At 58.0% G+C, this 14853-nt stretch overlaps 1 protein-coding gene across 10 annotated transcripts in view; it reads right to left on the bottom strand.

The window, feature by feature from the left end:
• Positions 1-1943: 1943 nt before the first annotated feature.
• Positions 1944-14853, bottom strand: part of ATP11A (ATPase phospholipid transporting 11A) — a 128262-nt gene continuing 115352 nt past the window's right edge. For 2 of the 10 annotated variants that reach the window (XM_045772943.2, XM_087864968.1), the window contains exons 26-29: positions 13602-13667; positions 12825-12928; positions 11039-11204; positions 1944-5985 (exon numbers count right to left, since the gene is read on the bottom strand). In XM_045772943.2, the coding sequence (XP_045628899.1) occupies positions 5770-5985; positions 11039-11204; positions 12825-12928; positions 13602-13667 (552 nt within the window). In that variant the 3' untranslated portion in view covers positions 1944-5769. The other 8 variants (XM_045772950.2, XM_045772949.2, XM_045772947.2 and 5 more) reach the window with 8 other exon arrangements.

Below are 14853 nucleotides of genomic sequence, written 5' to 3' on the forward strand. Positions count from 1 at the left end.
TAAAAATTCTAAAGATATTATAACTGAGATTCCCAAGAGGATGTGTTTGTTATTAATTATCTTAAAACCTTTCTCCTCTCCTTGAATCTTGTAAAAACCAAGTGAACAAAACCACGGATGTGACTTTTTTCAAATTACGATTTTGTGTGACTAATTTTAAAGGTTAATCCATATTCTTCACAGGCAATACATCAAGGAATCCATATTTCTTATGAAAGTTTTAACAAAGAACTTGGGATAGCACCTGTACGTGGCCCCTCGAGTGTCGGGCACAGCAGTTCTGTGGCCCCGGGACACGGTGATCCCCGGTATCTTGCCGACGGGTCAACAGAGCAAACAAAATGATGTAAGGTACATGACAGGTCACCTCGAGTAATGTGCTGTGCGGCGCGAAGCATCCACTTCTCTGGACGTTGAGGTATCTTCCCAAGATTGGCTGCCATTAGTCATGACACCTGTCCACTCACTGTGGGGTTGGCGTCCTCAGTGTACACAAAATTCCTTCAATGATTCATAGTTGATGGGTTCTCGGGTAACAGGGTCAGTGAGGACAAGTGAGGGCAGCTCTGTGATGAGTTAGACATTTGGTAGTCGACTCATTGTTCCTGAATTATTCCAACGAGCGTCTGAATCCTAAAAATGTACAAAGGCGAGCGTTTTCCCTGGGGAATTAATAGATGGAGCATTTTAGTGGGATCCCCTTGATGCAGGAAAGAAACTGGGAAAGACTGTGTTCCCAAGATTTTGCATAAAGAGGGAGCTCCGTGGGGCGCCTGGGTGGCACAGCGGTTAAGCGTCTGCCTTCGGCTCAGGGCGTGATCCCGGCATTATGGGATCGAGCCCCACATCAGGCTCCTCCACTGGGAGCCTGCTTCTTCCTCTCCCACTCCCCCTGCTTGTGTTCCCTCTCTCGCTGGCTGTTTCTATCTCTGACGAATAAATGAATAAAATCTTAAAAAAAAAAAAAAGAGGGAGCTCTGTAGCATGTGGGTGCTGGTTGTCAGGGTGCGGCCGAGTAAACGTGTGTGTTCACGGGACACACGTGACTGGTGCTGGCTGCTAGACCCGCGAGCCTCCTGCCAGCAGCACAAGGCGCGACAGTCCCAGCCGCCAGGGTGGCCGAGGCCGGTGTGGACCCTGCACAACCATGACAGGTGCCAGAGGCATTCACTTCCTGTTGCCTCCACAGTCCCGTGTCGGCCGCTGGCGGCAGTGACAGCCACCTACTGGGCACGCTACTCGGCACGGCCTACGTGCTTGCGTCGTGCTGCACAAGGGCCGGGACCAGCCCCACACTTGGAGCCGCACGTGGTGGAGCCCTAGGTCCCTCCCAGAGGTGTGGCGAGGACTGGGAGGTAGCCGTAGCGTCCCCAGCCTGACTCCACCCTCGCCCCCTAACCGGCTCAGAATCCCAGGGTCTGGCGTCCGGTGGTGTGGGTCTGAGGTTGGTCCTCACACGGGGAGCTGGAGGGTCGGCAGCGGCCGGGGGGCAGGAGGCGAACCACCACCCGAGGGAGAGAGGGGCTGCCCCTGGGATCTGACTGGGCGGGGAGGGGACACACAGAACCAGCCCGCTGTCTGTCCTCCCGGAGCCGGGTGTGAGCACGGCTGCGGGGCCCCTCCCGGAGTCTGGACGGGAGGAGGGAAGAGCGGGAGCAGGGCAAGAGGGAGGCTGGGGGAGGCGTGTGGCCGCAGGCAGGATGGTCAGAGGAGCGGCAGGTGGCGACGGGCGGCTCAGCGGGCAATCCCATGATGCCCATCTCCCGTCCTGAGGGCCTGAGCCCACGCCGCGGCCTCGGTGAGTACAGGTGCCACCGGTCATCCAGGGGACGCCTGCCCACCTTCAGCCTGAACACAGGATGAGAGGTTCGCCCTGCAGCTTCTGGCCCCAGAGACTGAAGCCCAACTGCTGATTTGTTTGTTTATAAAGAAAACAAACCAGACATTTTTTCTTCTTTATTGCAAGCAGATTCAAATCTCCTACTTAAACGATCTGCAGAAAAGTCCAATATAATTAATTTTAAGTCATACTTTACAGAAAAAAAAGTTAAAAACAGTGGCATACAAAATAAACTTTATAGAAGTGTAAGATTTGGTTTAATCACAATTTAATTTTTCAAAGCGGGTTAATGAATCATTATCAATTAAACATTACTACCTGGAGGCTGATTTATTATCTTAACTGCACCTACTATGTTCAATAATTTAAAAATAAATTCCAGTATTTATGATGATGACAACTATAGCTACCATTCATGTTAAATACATTTTGAAGATTCTCTTTTATTCACTACATGATGGGCATTTTAAGTGACAATGCAGACACACATCATAATTTTAAGTCAGAGACAATATATGCATATTAAAATTCTGTGTATTTTGATAAGGTAAAAAATAAAGCTATATAAACTGATCTTTAGATTTTTTCTGCAAAAGTAGAATCACACTTTAGTAATACTTCCGACGCAATCTTCATTAAAGCTCTGTTTACAGACAGTATCAGAATGATTCTCAGTCCCGTTCACCTACCCTCTCACTTAAAACGATGCATTTGCCAACTGACACTTTTCCCGTTTTTAAATGGGAAGCTCCCAGAAGAAACGTAGGCGGCAAGAAAGTGCACGTGGAAATGTGACCCGGAGCTGTTCAATGAATAACGTGGACCTCGAAGGAAAGGAGGAGGTCAGGTTATTCCAGTCAGCGCAACACAGGCGAACTCAGTGGTTTTAAAGAAAACGGCCGGAAAACCCCCTTCAGGCCGCACTGGGCATTTGGTTGATGCGCGACAATTCGAGATTAATGAGAACAGCACGTAGGAGACGTTTTTTAAAGCTGCAAAATCTCACCAGGCCAAACTACAATTCTCTAAACCCGTCCTGCAAAAGCTGGGCAGTTGGGCCTCCTTCCCATGCGCAGGCACCGCCACCACGAGGGCCATCTGGTCTGCGCTCACCCTACGGAGTCAGGCACACAGAATAGTCGACCTGGGTTCTAACCGGACTTCCAAGAGGACGCCTCTTCCGCCCACTGCACGCGGCAGAGGGCCGGCCAGTGCTCCCGGAGGCTCGCAGAAGCCCCGCGGCTGGGAGGGTCCAGACGCCGCTCTCTGCCGCCTGTCTCGAGCGCAGGGCTGTCAGCCGGGGGCCTCGCAGGGAGGCGGCGTGCCACACTGTCCATCTGCTTAACACCCGGGGCTGCCGTGCCCACCCCCGGCTCCTGCCAGCACACGAAACTCGAGGTCCGAGGAGCCCTGTGTTCCCGGAGCTCCTGGCAGGGTCCCCTCAGGAAGGAGGCAGGATGGCCAGCGCCCAGGGCGCGTGTATGTGTGCGTACCATGTGGCCCTGAGCGGACACGGAGCTGAAAGCAGGAGATGGGGACGTGGTCGGGACCGCCTGTGCGTTAGTGTGACCTGCTCTGAAGGGGATGGTGTGTGGCTTCGGAACCACGTCGGGACCGGTGGGAAGTCACGGGTTAGTGATCCATTCCTGCGTGCAGTCCTGAACAAGACTTCTGAAACGAAGAACGCTCGAGGTTGACAGGACTTGCTCTCAGTCAGCGTAAGGCAAGTGAACAGGAGCTATCGTGGGTGAGGTCGACTGGGTCCCACGCGCGCACTCATCCCGGACGCTTGCCGCTCTGTCCCCCGCCCCGGGTCCACGTCCACCGATCGGGCGCAGTCATGGAGGGTTTCCTAACAACCTGACACAAGACATCTGGAGTGCATAAGGGGTTGGTGACTTTCCCAACGAGACCGCGCCATCAGAGGCAAATGGTGACCGTCTCGGTACAGGTGGAAAGAGGATACAGAACCACCCCTCAAGAAGCTTCTATTTTAAGGCCGAAGGATGGAAATCAAAAACAAAACAAAAAGCAGACGATAATCTCCATCGACTGTGAAGAATCGGGAGCGAAGTATTGTGCTGTAAACACACGTCCGCCAGCCACGGCAGCAGTGACAGACACAGGTGCGGAGAGTAAATCAGATCTGAGACCCCACACTCATCGGACGTGGACACATTCAGCCGAAACTCCCACCGGAATTTAAATGCAAAGTGGCCAAAAGTTCATCAACTTAAAAAATAAAAGCTTTAAAAACATACTTTAAAATCAGATGTGGTATGTTAACAAATGAACGAATAAAGAGATAGAAACAGCTATGAAAATACTTCGTGCAAAGGCAACTTTAAGATTTCTAAAAAAATACATTACAAAGAATTTGTTAACTAAACATACAGAGAATCTGTCCCCTACGGGTATGACGTTGATACCCATATGAGGTTCTTAAAAACAGCTGTAAAAACGCACACACCATCGTTCGCAGGGTCTAGCACGGACGGGCCGGCCAGCGCCACCCCACGCGGGAGGCCGGGCATGCGGGACGGAGACCCCGGCGCACTCTCCGTCCTTTCTCCTGGTCTTTGGTTTGCTGTTTCTACTTCCCCTGAACGTACCCCAGCTACTCTGTGTACGCAGTCAAGTCACCCCCTAGTTCAAATAAACATTTTATAGGCAAAACATCAAACTGTGCAATCTGGGCTTTGCAGAAGGCCTGGCGTGGGACGTGTTCTCTCACCAGTGTCCCTGGGGCACAGCCCGGGACCCCGCAGCGGGCAAGGGGCCCGCACGTCGTTCAGCCTCTGGGTGATGCTCTTTGAAGGCTTCCGTTTCCACACCCACACTTCGAACATCAGACTGAAACGTCTTCTCTGCAGACCGTTAAGGCTACGTCAAGGACGGTATTTCTAGAAACGAACAGCATACAGAGAAGGGACAGGGACCGTCAACGCGGCAGCCTCCCGAAGGTCCGCCCACCCTAAATGACGCCCTGGACAGCGGATGCAACAGCGCGGAGCTAACAGACAACGAGGGTTTGGTCCCGGGGTCGGCTGTGGGCAGCGATCCAGGGCGGCAATCCTGCTTCTCAGGGTTCAGACGCCGCCTCCCCGGCAGACCGGGGTGGGCCTGAAATAGGTTTTGGAAGATGGACGTGGCCCCTGGAGGCCCCCTCTCGAAGAGGACGGAGGCGTCTGCCCTGGGCTGCCGACCACAGCCTTGCCCTGAAACCAGTGAGAGGAAGCTCTCTGGACAAGAGCGCACGGGGAGGCTCGATTCGTGGGGGTGAGGAAACGATCTCAGATCTTGCACTGGGAAGGCCTGAGTGCAGCATGAGCTCTTCTTCCACACGATACTTCCTCCTTCTCCACAGGGGCAGCAGGGATGGGAAACGCTCCGAGATCCACACAGGGGATGCCAGCACTCCGTCAGAGGCACGGACTCCGTGTCGGACACGACCCCAGAAGGAAGCTTCGCTAGGCGGTGGGTTCAGACGGAAGCAAGGACGCGGTCTAGGACTCCAACAGGCTGCGGGAGCACGGGGACGCCGGGGTCTGGTCCGGCCAGTTCCAGAAGCATGAGGACCAGAGGACCCTGGACAAGGAGGCACAGAGGCAGCCCGTCCCATGGTGAGGACAAGGCCTCTGTGCTCGGGACGGTCGGCGGTATGGCCACGCCCGCTCAAGCCGGCGGCCCACCTCCACGCAGGTGTCCTTCCCCGGCGGCTCTGAGGCTGGAGGCCCTGGCCCGGGATGCAGCGGGCTGTGTGCACCCTTCTTCACAACCCAACCAGATGCCCGAGGGAAGCTGTGTGGGGCCACCAGACCCACGAGAGGTGATGACTGCCAGCCACACGCACCAGCCCTGCGCTCCAGACAAGTCCTGTTGTTCTCGTCCCTCCCTCGGGGGTGGGGAGAAGCACACACGTGTGGCTCTCAGAGGCCTGGACTGGTGGCCTGTCCACCAGTGGCCCCCCCATGGGGCGCAGGGCCGGGATGGCGATGGCTGTGCAGGAGACCGGCGAGGGGAGGCCACGTCAGCGTCACCCGTTTTGTGTGCGGGCCCGGCCACACGGCCCAGGGGCTGGGGCTCTGCGGATAGGCCAGGAGGGTGAGTTCTGGGAGGCGGTCCTGGCCGCGCACGCATGTGCTCTGTTGGAGAACAGAAAGGACAGCGTCAGTCCCGGGACCGTCCCCAAGAGCCCCGCCTAGCCTGCTCTGACGCTGCCCGTGGGGCCTCCCGTTCCAGACACGGGCCGGGCGCATGTGTTCCATCTGACTGAGGACACAGAGCCAGCATGCTCACTGCATTCTAGCCACGAACGGCTCCCCTGCTCGGCTCTATCTTCAGCTACAGACGATGTGTGTCCGTGCACAAAGTCTCTGCCAGGGGCCCCGGGGACTGGAGCTGGGGTCCACGGTCACCTCCACGCACGTGGACATGCGTGGTCTGTGCAGGTTCTTACGGCCCAAGGAAGCTGGCGACCTCAGCTACGGTCGTTAAATTTACCGGGCAGTGGGGACTGGCGAAGCCGTCCAGGAGAAATTGGTCTTAAAGGAAAAACCGTCCCTGGGCAGAGAAGGCGGTGTGCCTGTCGCACCTGAGACACCCAGCTCAGGGCGCGTTGTGAGCGTGGCTGCATTTCTGTGCCTTTCCAGGGCAGACACGGCTCCACGTGCCAGCTGGTGGACAACAGGAGACCTGGGCCAGACGTGGGCCTGCCAACGCTCCACGCCAATCACGCCATCTCCCACTGTTTTCTCAAATCTGGTCTTTCCTGAGAGACCTTTCAGGTGAAGCTCCCTCCACGTCCGAGGCTGAGGAATGAGCTCTGTTCTGGCAAAGATGCACTGAACGTGCTGGGTGGGAGGATCCCGAAAACGCGCGTGGAAGGGCGCTGGCCACGGCAGCACACGTGTGTGTGTGTGTGCGCGCGCGCAGTGCACGGCCATCTGCGGCCCAGACACACTCAGGCAGGTCACTTACCTGGGACAGAAATAGACATGTGTGTGTAAAAACCATTTTTTCATCATGAACCTGTTATCAAAACCGGCCAGCACAGCAAAGCTTTGGAGGAAAACCGGACAGTCTGAAGGGTCACGGCACACCCAGGAGCCCGCCGGGCGGCATGGCAGCACTGTTACCTATCCTTGGCTAATGGTGCCTCGGCCGTGGCAAGAGGTCCTTCACAAGTGGCGCGTCCGTGCCCGGCGCCGCGGCGACCGACGCTTTGAGCTTCGCGCTCTGCTGCAAGGCGAGGAGAAACACTGAGAGGGGCTGCGCCTGGCCCCGGAGTGCCTCCCGTCCGCGAGCACGACCTGCCTTGCCGCCGGACAAGGGGCCTGCGCCACGCCCGTGCCGGGCCCTCTGCGGGCAGTGGGCATGTGGTCTGCCGTGGAAGTCTCTGCGAGCTGGGGGCAGCAGGAGGGCGCCGCCAGGGAAGGAGCGGGTCTTCCTAACAGCCCTTCATGGGACAGAGACCAAGGGACGGGACCCGGTAAGGCGAGGAGGACCAGCCGGGGCAGCAGACCAGGGCCCAAGGAGCAGCCTCTGCCGGGAGGACCAGACCGGCTGCTCCAGCCCAGTGGCTTCTTCAGTGCTCACCCCAAAGGGGAGGGACTGCACCTGCCTGTCCCTCTGTCCCTGTCCTTCTCCCCGACCACAAGGCTAGACTCCTGAAGGGCTCAGGGGTCACAGTGCTGCAGGTCAATGCGGCCAGGCAGCCCAACACTGCTTTCTCGTCAAACCGTATTAATGCCTCAGGAACCAGCAAGGAGGGAATTTTAAGAGGTGAAGGAGTACGAGGTGTGAGATGCAGACTGTCTTCTGGCGAGAAGAAGGATGAGCTGATCAGGGGAGGGGGTGCTGCCCTTCGCAGGGATGGGATCGTACCCGGTAATGCAGAGAAACACGTGTACAAATATGTATACATGGGTCTCACATGTATACACACGAGACCTGGTGCCTGTGATGTGTTTCTTTTTAACAGAACAGACGGAAGGAAACAGCCATCGTCTGAAGTGCGGACTGGTCCAGGGTCTGTTCCTCCAAAGTTTTGCAGGCATCCGGGGGGGTTCCCAGAAGCACACGCACGCCCATGTGCGTGCCAGGTGCTCCGGGAGCTGCAGGTGTGGGCACACCTGCGGGACGCCTCATGTGGCCATGGACCCTGCAGGGCGTCCGGCAACAACCCGCCCCGAGCACCCAGAGGCGGGTTTCGAAGAGCGAGTCTTAGCAAACCTCATCCATCAACAGGGAAAGGGTGTATTTTTAGCTGAGAGTTGGCAAGATTTAATCAGTTTCATAAGCACATCCTGTGACTTCAATGTTCCTAATAATTGCAACCTAAATGTTTTCAAGTACATACCCAGTGAGATGAAATTATGTCATTTATTCTAGCAAATTCTGATGGCACCCGAGGAGAAAAATTTTGATTGCTGATGATTACCAGAAGTTAAAAAAATGCGCCATGCTGTTAAATAATAGTGTTTAAAATGTACAGAGGATGAACGGTCATTAAAAGAAAACAAAACCTTTTCTCGCTTAGGTATTTTCCTATGAACTCACTGCACTAGAAAACAGTTTCCAAGCATCACTATCTTGAGGCCTCTGTAAGGGTGTCATTTAGACACACGGACAAACAGCAGACACACGGACAGAAGCCATCCCTGGACAGCTGTGCTCTACACTGGACGCGGCTCCATGCTGCCGAGAAATAAGCCAGCGCGGCTGCTTACAGCAACAGAGGCTCTCTCTAAAAATCAGATTTTTAAAAAAAGTGAAAAGGGAATTTGGAAAAACACCTGACCCAAACACATCTCTCTTGGCTTTGTCCACGGTCTGAGTGGCTCAGCCCGAGCCTTGTCTTTTCTGCAGTGCCTTGTGGGGCCTGCACAACATTCTGTCGTGGGGGCCTCAGTTTCCCTGTCTGTGCAATGGGTACACAGAGCTGCCTGAGTGAGGAGGTCGTGCCATCAATCCGCCATTGGCTGCGGAGAGAGGGGTGGTGCTGCGTGGACTCTGCCCACATGGGCTCGAGCGACGTAGGAGCCGCCATGCCCACGCCTGTGTGCAGGGGCCACGGGTACCCACCAGCCAGTGCAATGCAGTGCAGCCCCGCACCCTGGCAGGGGGGACCCGGGACCTCCCACAGACACGGGCCACGCGCACTCCCCACACCTCAGACACGGGTCATGCCAGTAGCCCTCACGTGCGCTCACCCTGAGCAGACACGAGCCCGGGAGGGATGCTGGACGGCTCGGCGAGGAGCCAGCCCTCTGCCTCCTGCAACGAAACCCCACCATGCCAAACGACAGGAAAGCATCACCTTGTTCCGTTAGAAACTCAGACTGCTGGAGGTCTGAGAGAGCATAAAGATGGTGGACTGCTCGACAGAAAGGCACTGGCTCTTAGTCTGAAGTCCCAGAGGGGTCGAGGGGCCGCGCACATCGCGAGACAGGTGGGAGCGGTTATTTAGGCAAAGAGGTCGGAGACAAAGAGAAGGAGGAAGGGAAAAGAGAAACAAGTTAAGGCAGTCAAGCCCGTTAATCGCAGGAACCTCCCTCGCGCATCCCCGCCATCGCGCTAAGCGAACCGTGTCCTCCCTGGATGCTCCCCTTCTGGGGGGCTGCACAGGCCTCTCGTCCCCACTGTCTTTCTCCTCCTGCCCCGACACCTCCCGGCACGCCCGCCTGTTCAAGGCGGTCTCGTAAAGCTCAGAGCGAAGGCGTTCACGCACACTCACGAGCTGTCGTGCTGACGACAGACACACAGGCGTCAAGGAGGGAACCGCTAGGGATAGTGGCACTGGGCCCAGCACGCTAAAGTAGCACAGACTTCTGGGAAAGCTCACCCCCCGGGGTCCCGTTCAATCGTGGGGACTGGGGGAGGCGGGCGCACGCGGTGCCCAGACCTGGCTCCCCACAAACCCAGCGGCGGCCTGGCTGTTTCCCACCCCAGCACTTGGAGGCTGAGCACGGGGACCGTCTGAGCTTCCCAGAGGCCGTCCCTCAGGTCCTAAAGTGCGTGGACAGTCCTCCCACCTGCACGCCCACCTGTGCTCTGCAGGGAGAGCCCTGCTCGGCATTCCGCACACTCGGCAAGATCCTCCCTTCTTATGGGGGTCTGCACCTCCTCGGGCAAATCGCAGGGGTGAGGGGATGGGGGACGTCCCCCCCCCCCCCGCCAAGATCGCAGGGGTGAGGCGATGGGGGACGTGCCCTCCCTGAGATCCCAGGGGTGAGGGGATGGGGGACGTGCCCTCCCTGAGATCGCAGGGGTGATGGGATGGGAGACGTGCCCCCCCCCAAGATCGCAGGGGTGAGGGGATGGGGGACGTCCCCCCCCCCCCCGCCAAGATCGCAGGGGTGAGGCGATGGGGGACGTGCCCTCCCTGAGATCCCAGGGGTGAGGGGATGGGGGACGTGCCCTCCCTGAGATCGCAGGGGTGATGGGATGGGAGACGTGCCCCCCCCCGAGATCGCAGGGGTGAGGGGATGGGGGACGTGCCCTCCCTGAGATCGCAGGGGTGATGGGATGGGAGACGTGCCCCGCCCCGAGATCGCAGGGGTGAGGGGATGGGGGACGTGCCCTCCCTGAGATCACAGGGGTGAGCGGGGTGTCCTCCCTGAGATCGCAGGGGTGAGGGGATGAAGGGGGATGAGCCCTCCTGAGAACTCTGAGCAGCTCTGAGTGACCCCTGCTGCTGTCCTTAAGCCGGGGTGGGCATTTTGCACATCTCACTTCTCTCCTGAATCCAGAACTCACCTGTTGGCCTCAATTTGGGATTGTGGAAATTAAGTGACCCTAGTACTCACCAGAATTTCCTAATATAAATGCTAACATTTTGGGCCACATTCATCATCCCTAAAACTAATGCAATTTTACCTTTGAAGTAATGACTAATTTTAAAAGCTTTTTTAGATTTGCAAACAATAATTGTCCTGCATGGGCTCAGTCCTTCTCTCTCGACCTTTCTCCTGTTCCGGCTGACTAGCTTCTCGGGTCTGGACATAGATCACCTTGCACTTTACCTGCGTTCACGTTTCAAGCCTCAGCAGTAATACCTGGACTGACCACACCTCCCCCGCTTTCCTTCCAGCGGTCACAGCGCCTGCTCCGGCTGGGCCCCCGGGACAGTGCCCCGCGCCCCCACTGCGCCCGTGGCACGGCACCCCCAGCCCTGGAGCCCCGGCCCGCCCGTACCTGCACTCTCTCCGTGGCACTGGGCCACAGCTGCCTGCAGACGACCTTCTTGAGCACGTCGGGAAGGAGGCTGACAGTGATGAGCAGGACGATGACCAGCCAGGCAGGCCCGCTGGACAGCAGCTGGATGAACACGTAGTACATCCTCTGATAACTGAGGAACGGCCTAGAGAAGCGGCAGACGGGCTGGTCGGAGGTCAACCGGAGGACACCGTTCCCAGGAGGAGCCCGCCCGCTCCCTCCCCGACCCGCGCGGGCGTGTATGCGCCTCACGACTCAGGAACAGTGGGCTGCAGCACTTCCCACCAGGCCGGGCTGTGAGGACGGGACGGAGGGAGTTCTACAGACTCATCCCAAAGACTGAGGACGGCCCTGGAGCAGTTTCGGGACAGCAAAAAATGATTTTAAAAAATTAAAACAGATGTTTTTCTTTAACTTGGAATCGCAACCTGAGCAACGGCTACTAACAGGCAGAAGACGCCCGGGTCCGGTCAGCAGTGCTAGTCAACCAGCCAAGGCGCGTACGGTGAAAAACTGACATTGTCTTCTACGAAAACAGCACGAACGGCCTCCCTTCCAGACAAACCTATGGCTCAAGAAAGTATCTACACTGGGTTCCATGAGAGAAGCCGGAAGGGCCAATAGTGAACCTGAGTCGGTTCGGCCATTCTCACGCCCGAGGCTGAGGAGCAGGGCGCACAGGCGTCAGGATGAAAGGTGGACGAGCGCTGGGGGCAGAAGCCCACCTGGCTCAGCACCGGCAGGTCCCAAAGAACGTGCAGTGCACGGCACGGCCACTAGAGGTCAGCGATGCTCGGAGGCAGGGCAGAGCCGAGCTCACAGCTGACCAGCACAGTGGGGGGACTCCCAGGTCGCGGCATCCCGCACCTCCCCCGTCCCAGCCGCGCTCAGGAGATGCCCCGTCTCACGCGGAGGTGGGGGCACAGTGTGTGCTGTGACAGGAGCAGGCACGAAGGCTGAGGCCACCCTGACCAGGCGGGACCTCCCTGCCTGTGCGGGGCTTCAAGGGCAGCACCACGCAGGGCGCTGAAGCGTGGGGTTTTGAAGGGTACATAGGAGCTCACGGGGCAGGCTCGTCAGAAAGGACAGCCTGGGCAGAAGGAACAGCATGAGCCAAGGTGTGACGGTAAAAGCACCAGGAGGGGTACCACACACACGGCCACTTCTTGCCCTTGTTGGAGGCCACAGAGCCAGCACCACAGTTTTATCGTCCTGTTTGTTTTCCACCTGGCAGCCACCTGAACTTCCTACAGAGCACTGGGACTCTGCCGTCTCTCTGCGGAGGATCCCGGGTGGCCTCCCAGGAGCAGGGCTCGGTCTGCTGGCAGCCGGTGGGGCTCCAGGCCAGCCCCACCCACTACACCCGCTATGCCTGCTAAGCCCGGCTCATCCCCACTGTGGCAGGGAAGGCGGGCCGTGCCACGCCCGACAGGCACTTAGCCCGCGCCCCATTCCAGGACATGTGCATTTAGGACGCCAGGCCCACGACCAGGAGGGTGATGCCCGCCCAGGCCGCGGTGTGAACGACTTCTCTTGAGAAGACTCGTCTGACCTGGGATCTGAAGCAGGTCCCCTGCGGCAGCACCCGGCCTCCCCGGTCTCAGCTAGTCACCTGCCACACGGCGTGGCTCCCCACGGAGAGCGTGGGTCCAGGGAGCGGGGGCCCCTCGTCCTCGCTCCCCCACGGCCCGCGGCCCCACGCCTCGCCGCGGGATCGGCGGGAGCAGGAAGCTCCTGAGGGCCTGTGAGGGTCTCAGACTCGTACCAGATAATCCCTCCCCAGAGGAGGGAGAAGACGACGTAGAAGAGCAGGGACCCCCAGATGACAAAGTGGTTTATCCAAGTCCAGTAGTGCGTATCGAGCGCCAGCTGAAAGAGAGGCAGGCCGGGAGTCGGGGCCTCGTCTGGGCCAGAAGGAGCCACCGCAGCGTGGATCGGCAGCCGCGGGAGCGGGGGGCACAGCCCACCCTGACTCCGCAGCATCCCAAACGCCGACATAACCCAGCGGCGGAAGCACAGACTTGGAGCCTCCTGGAGGAGAGAGAAGGCAGCGCCCCCGCGCCCCGGGGACTGCGCCCCGGAGCGTCTCCCGCATGGGGAGGGCCCAGTGGCCCCGCGACCCTGACCCTGTCGGCTGTGTTCCCACCCTGGAGACTTGGGGCGACAGCCTGAGGACGCTCAGTGTGGCCCTGAATACAGAATCGGCCTTGACTTTCAAAAGAGCTAAATTTCCCACAATACATTCGTTTGTTTTAAAGTAGATTTTGACTCTGTTGGGGTGGGGCTGCTTGTCATTTTTAAAGGAATTCTAACCTGACTCCGTTCATAAAAAAGGCTCATTCCCTCATCCACCTTCTGTGTAATTCCAGAAGTTCACATATTGGGTCGCCCGGCGCCCACTAAGCTGAGTCCCCGCTTGACTTACTAAATGACCGAACGTGACCCTGGAGGGTGGCCCGGGGCACGGGGGGCTCCAGCCCGGGCACGGTTACAACGGACAGGGCGGCTGAGGAAGGGACATCAAGGGTGAGCGAGCGCTTACCTTGAGTGTGACTGTAAATACCATCACAGTGAACACCAGCGTCCCAAAGGTCCAGTTTCCAAAGATCTGTGGGGGGAACCATCCAGAGTCTGCAGTTACCGCACATCGCTCCCCTCCGCACTCAAGCCAAGACCACACACCTCACCGCTCTTGAGGGCCAGCACCCCAGGCCCCGAGGACACAGGGGCCGCGTCTGTTACTGACAGGAAGACGCCGGCTATCAACACCCCGGGCACCCCCAGACCCTCAGGTCCCCATGCCACCCCCGGGTGCCAGGTCAGCAATTCGGAGATGGGCTCAGGCCCTTCCTGCACTGACCCCTTGACCTCGGTCCCTGACCCTCCATAAACATCAACCCTAATGCGGCAGACGGAGAGGGGAACATCCCCGGGAGCCGGAACGCTAGTGTGCACGGTGCCGGCCGTGTCTCCCCCGCGTCGTGTTCCATGTGGAAGAGACACGACCCAGCTCTCCCCGCCTCCCTGGCTCTGCGCCTTCTGCATGCTCAAAGGAGACTCAGGGCCCTGGCTACCTCCTCTGAACCCAACTGGGACGCCTGCCTGCTCTGGAAGAAAACCGACAGCAGCAAGTTGATGGCAAGCAGCTAGATACGGGTCCCCCTGTGAGGATGGGCTTCCCTGGACAGTCCCGGGGGACAGGGAGATGGAGGCAGACGACACAGCGGCACAAAGGCCCTGGCAGCCAGTGTGAGGGCCAGAACCACAGACGCGCCAACAGCCCCGAGGAGGACGAGCCCGCCCGGCTGCCCGGCCCCCGACCCCCACCCCCCGTGGTGTTGCGCAGTCACACGTGGTGAAAACAGAGGGTCAAATCACAAGAACAAGACATTTCTCAACTACAGACACAGACACAGAAAACGAAATACCGACTCTTGGGGGAAAATCAGTCACTGGAGATTTTATTCTCTGGGAGATTTCTACGGAATCCCCTATGGACCGCCCCGCCCCCCTTCTGGTTTCTGAACCGTGTCTCTCAGAAAACGGTCCTAGTACTTCTTTACAAGCAACAGCTCTAGTTCACTAAGAATCAAGAAGCCGGAATACAAACAGCTTTCTGGTGAGTTTGCAGCAGAGAAATGGGCCTGCACGCAACTTCACGCAGGCGAACACGGAGGCCAAGTCTTGGCAAACGTTGGGCGAGATAGGGTTCTAGAACTCGCGCGAGGACACAGAGTCCCACGGACATCTGGATCTCCTTCCCCAGTCCATAGCTGTGATCAAACGGGGCTTCT

The sequence above is a fragment of the Ursus americanus genome, chromosome 10 (assembly GCF_024610735.1).
Source record: "Ursus americanus isolate L20-20 chromosome 10, mUrsAme1.1.p, whole genome shotgun sequence".
In the NCBI taxonomy this organism is placed as follows: domain Eukaryota; kingdom Metazoa; phylum Chordata; class Mammalia; order Carnivora; family Ursidae; genus Ursus; species Ursus americanus.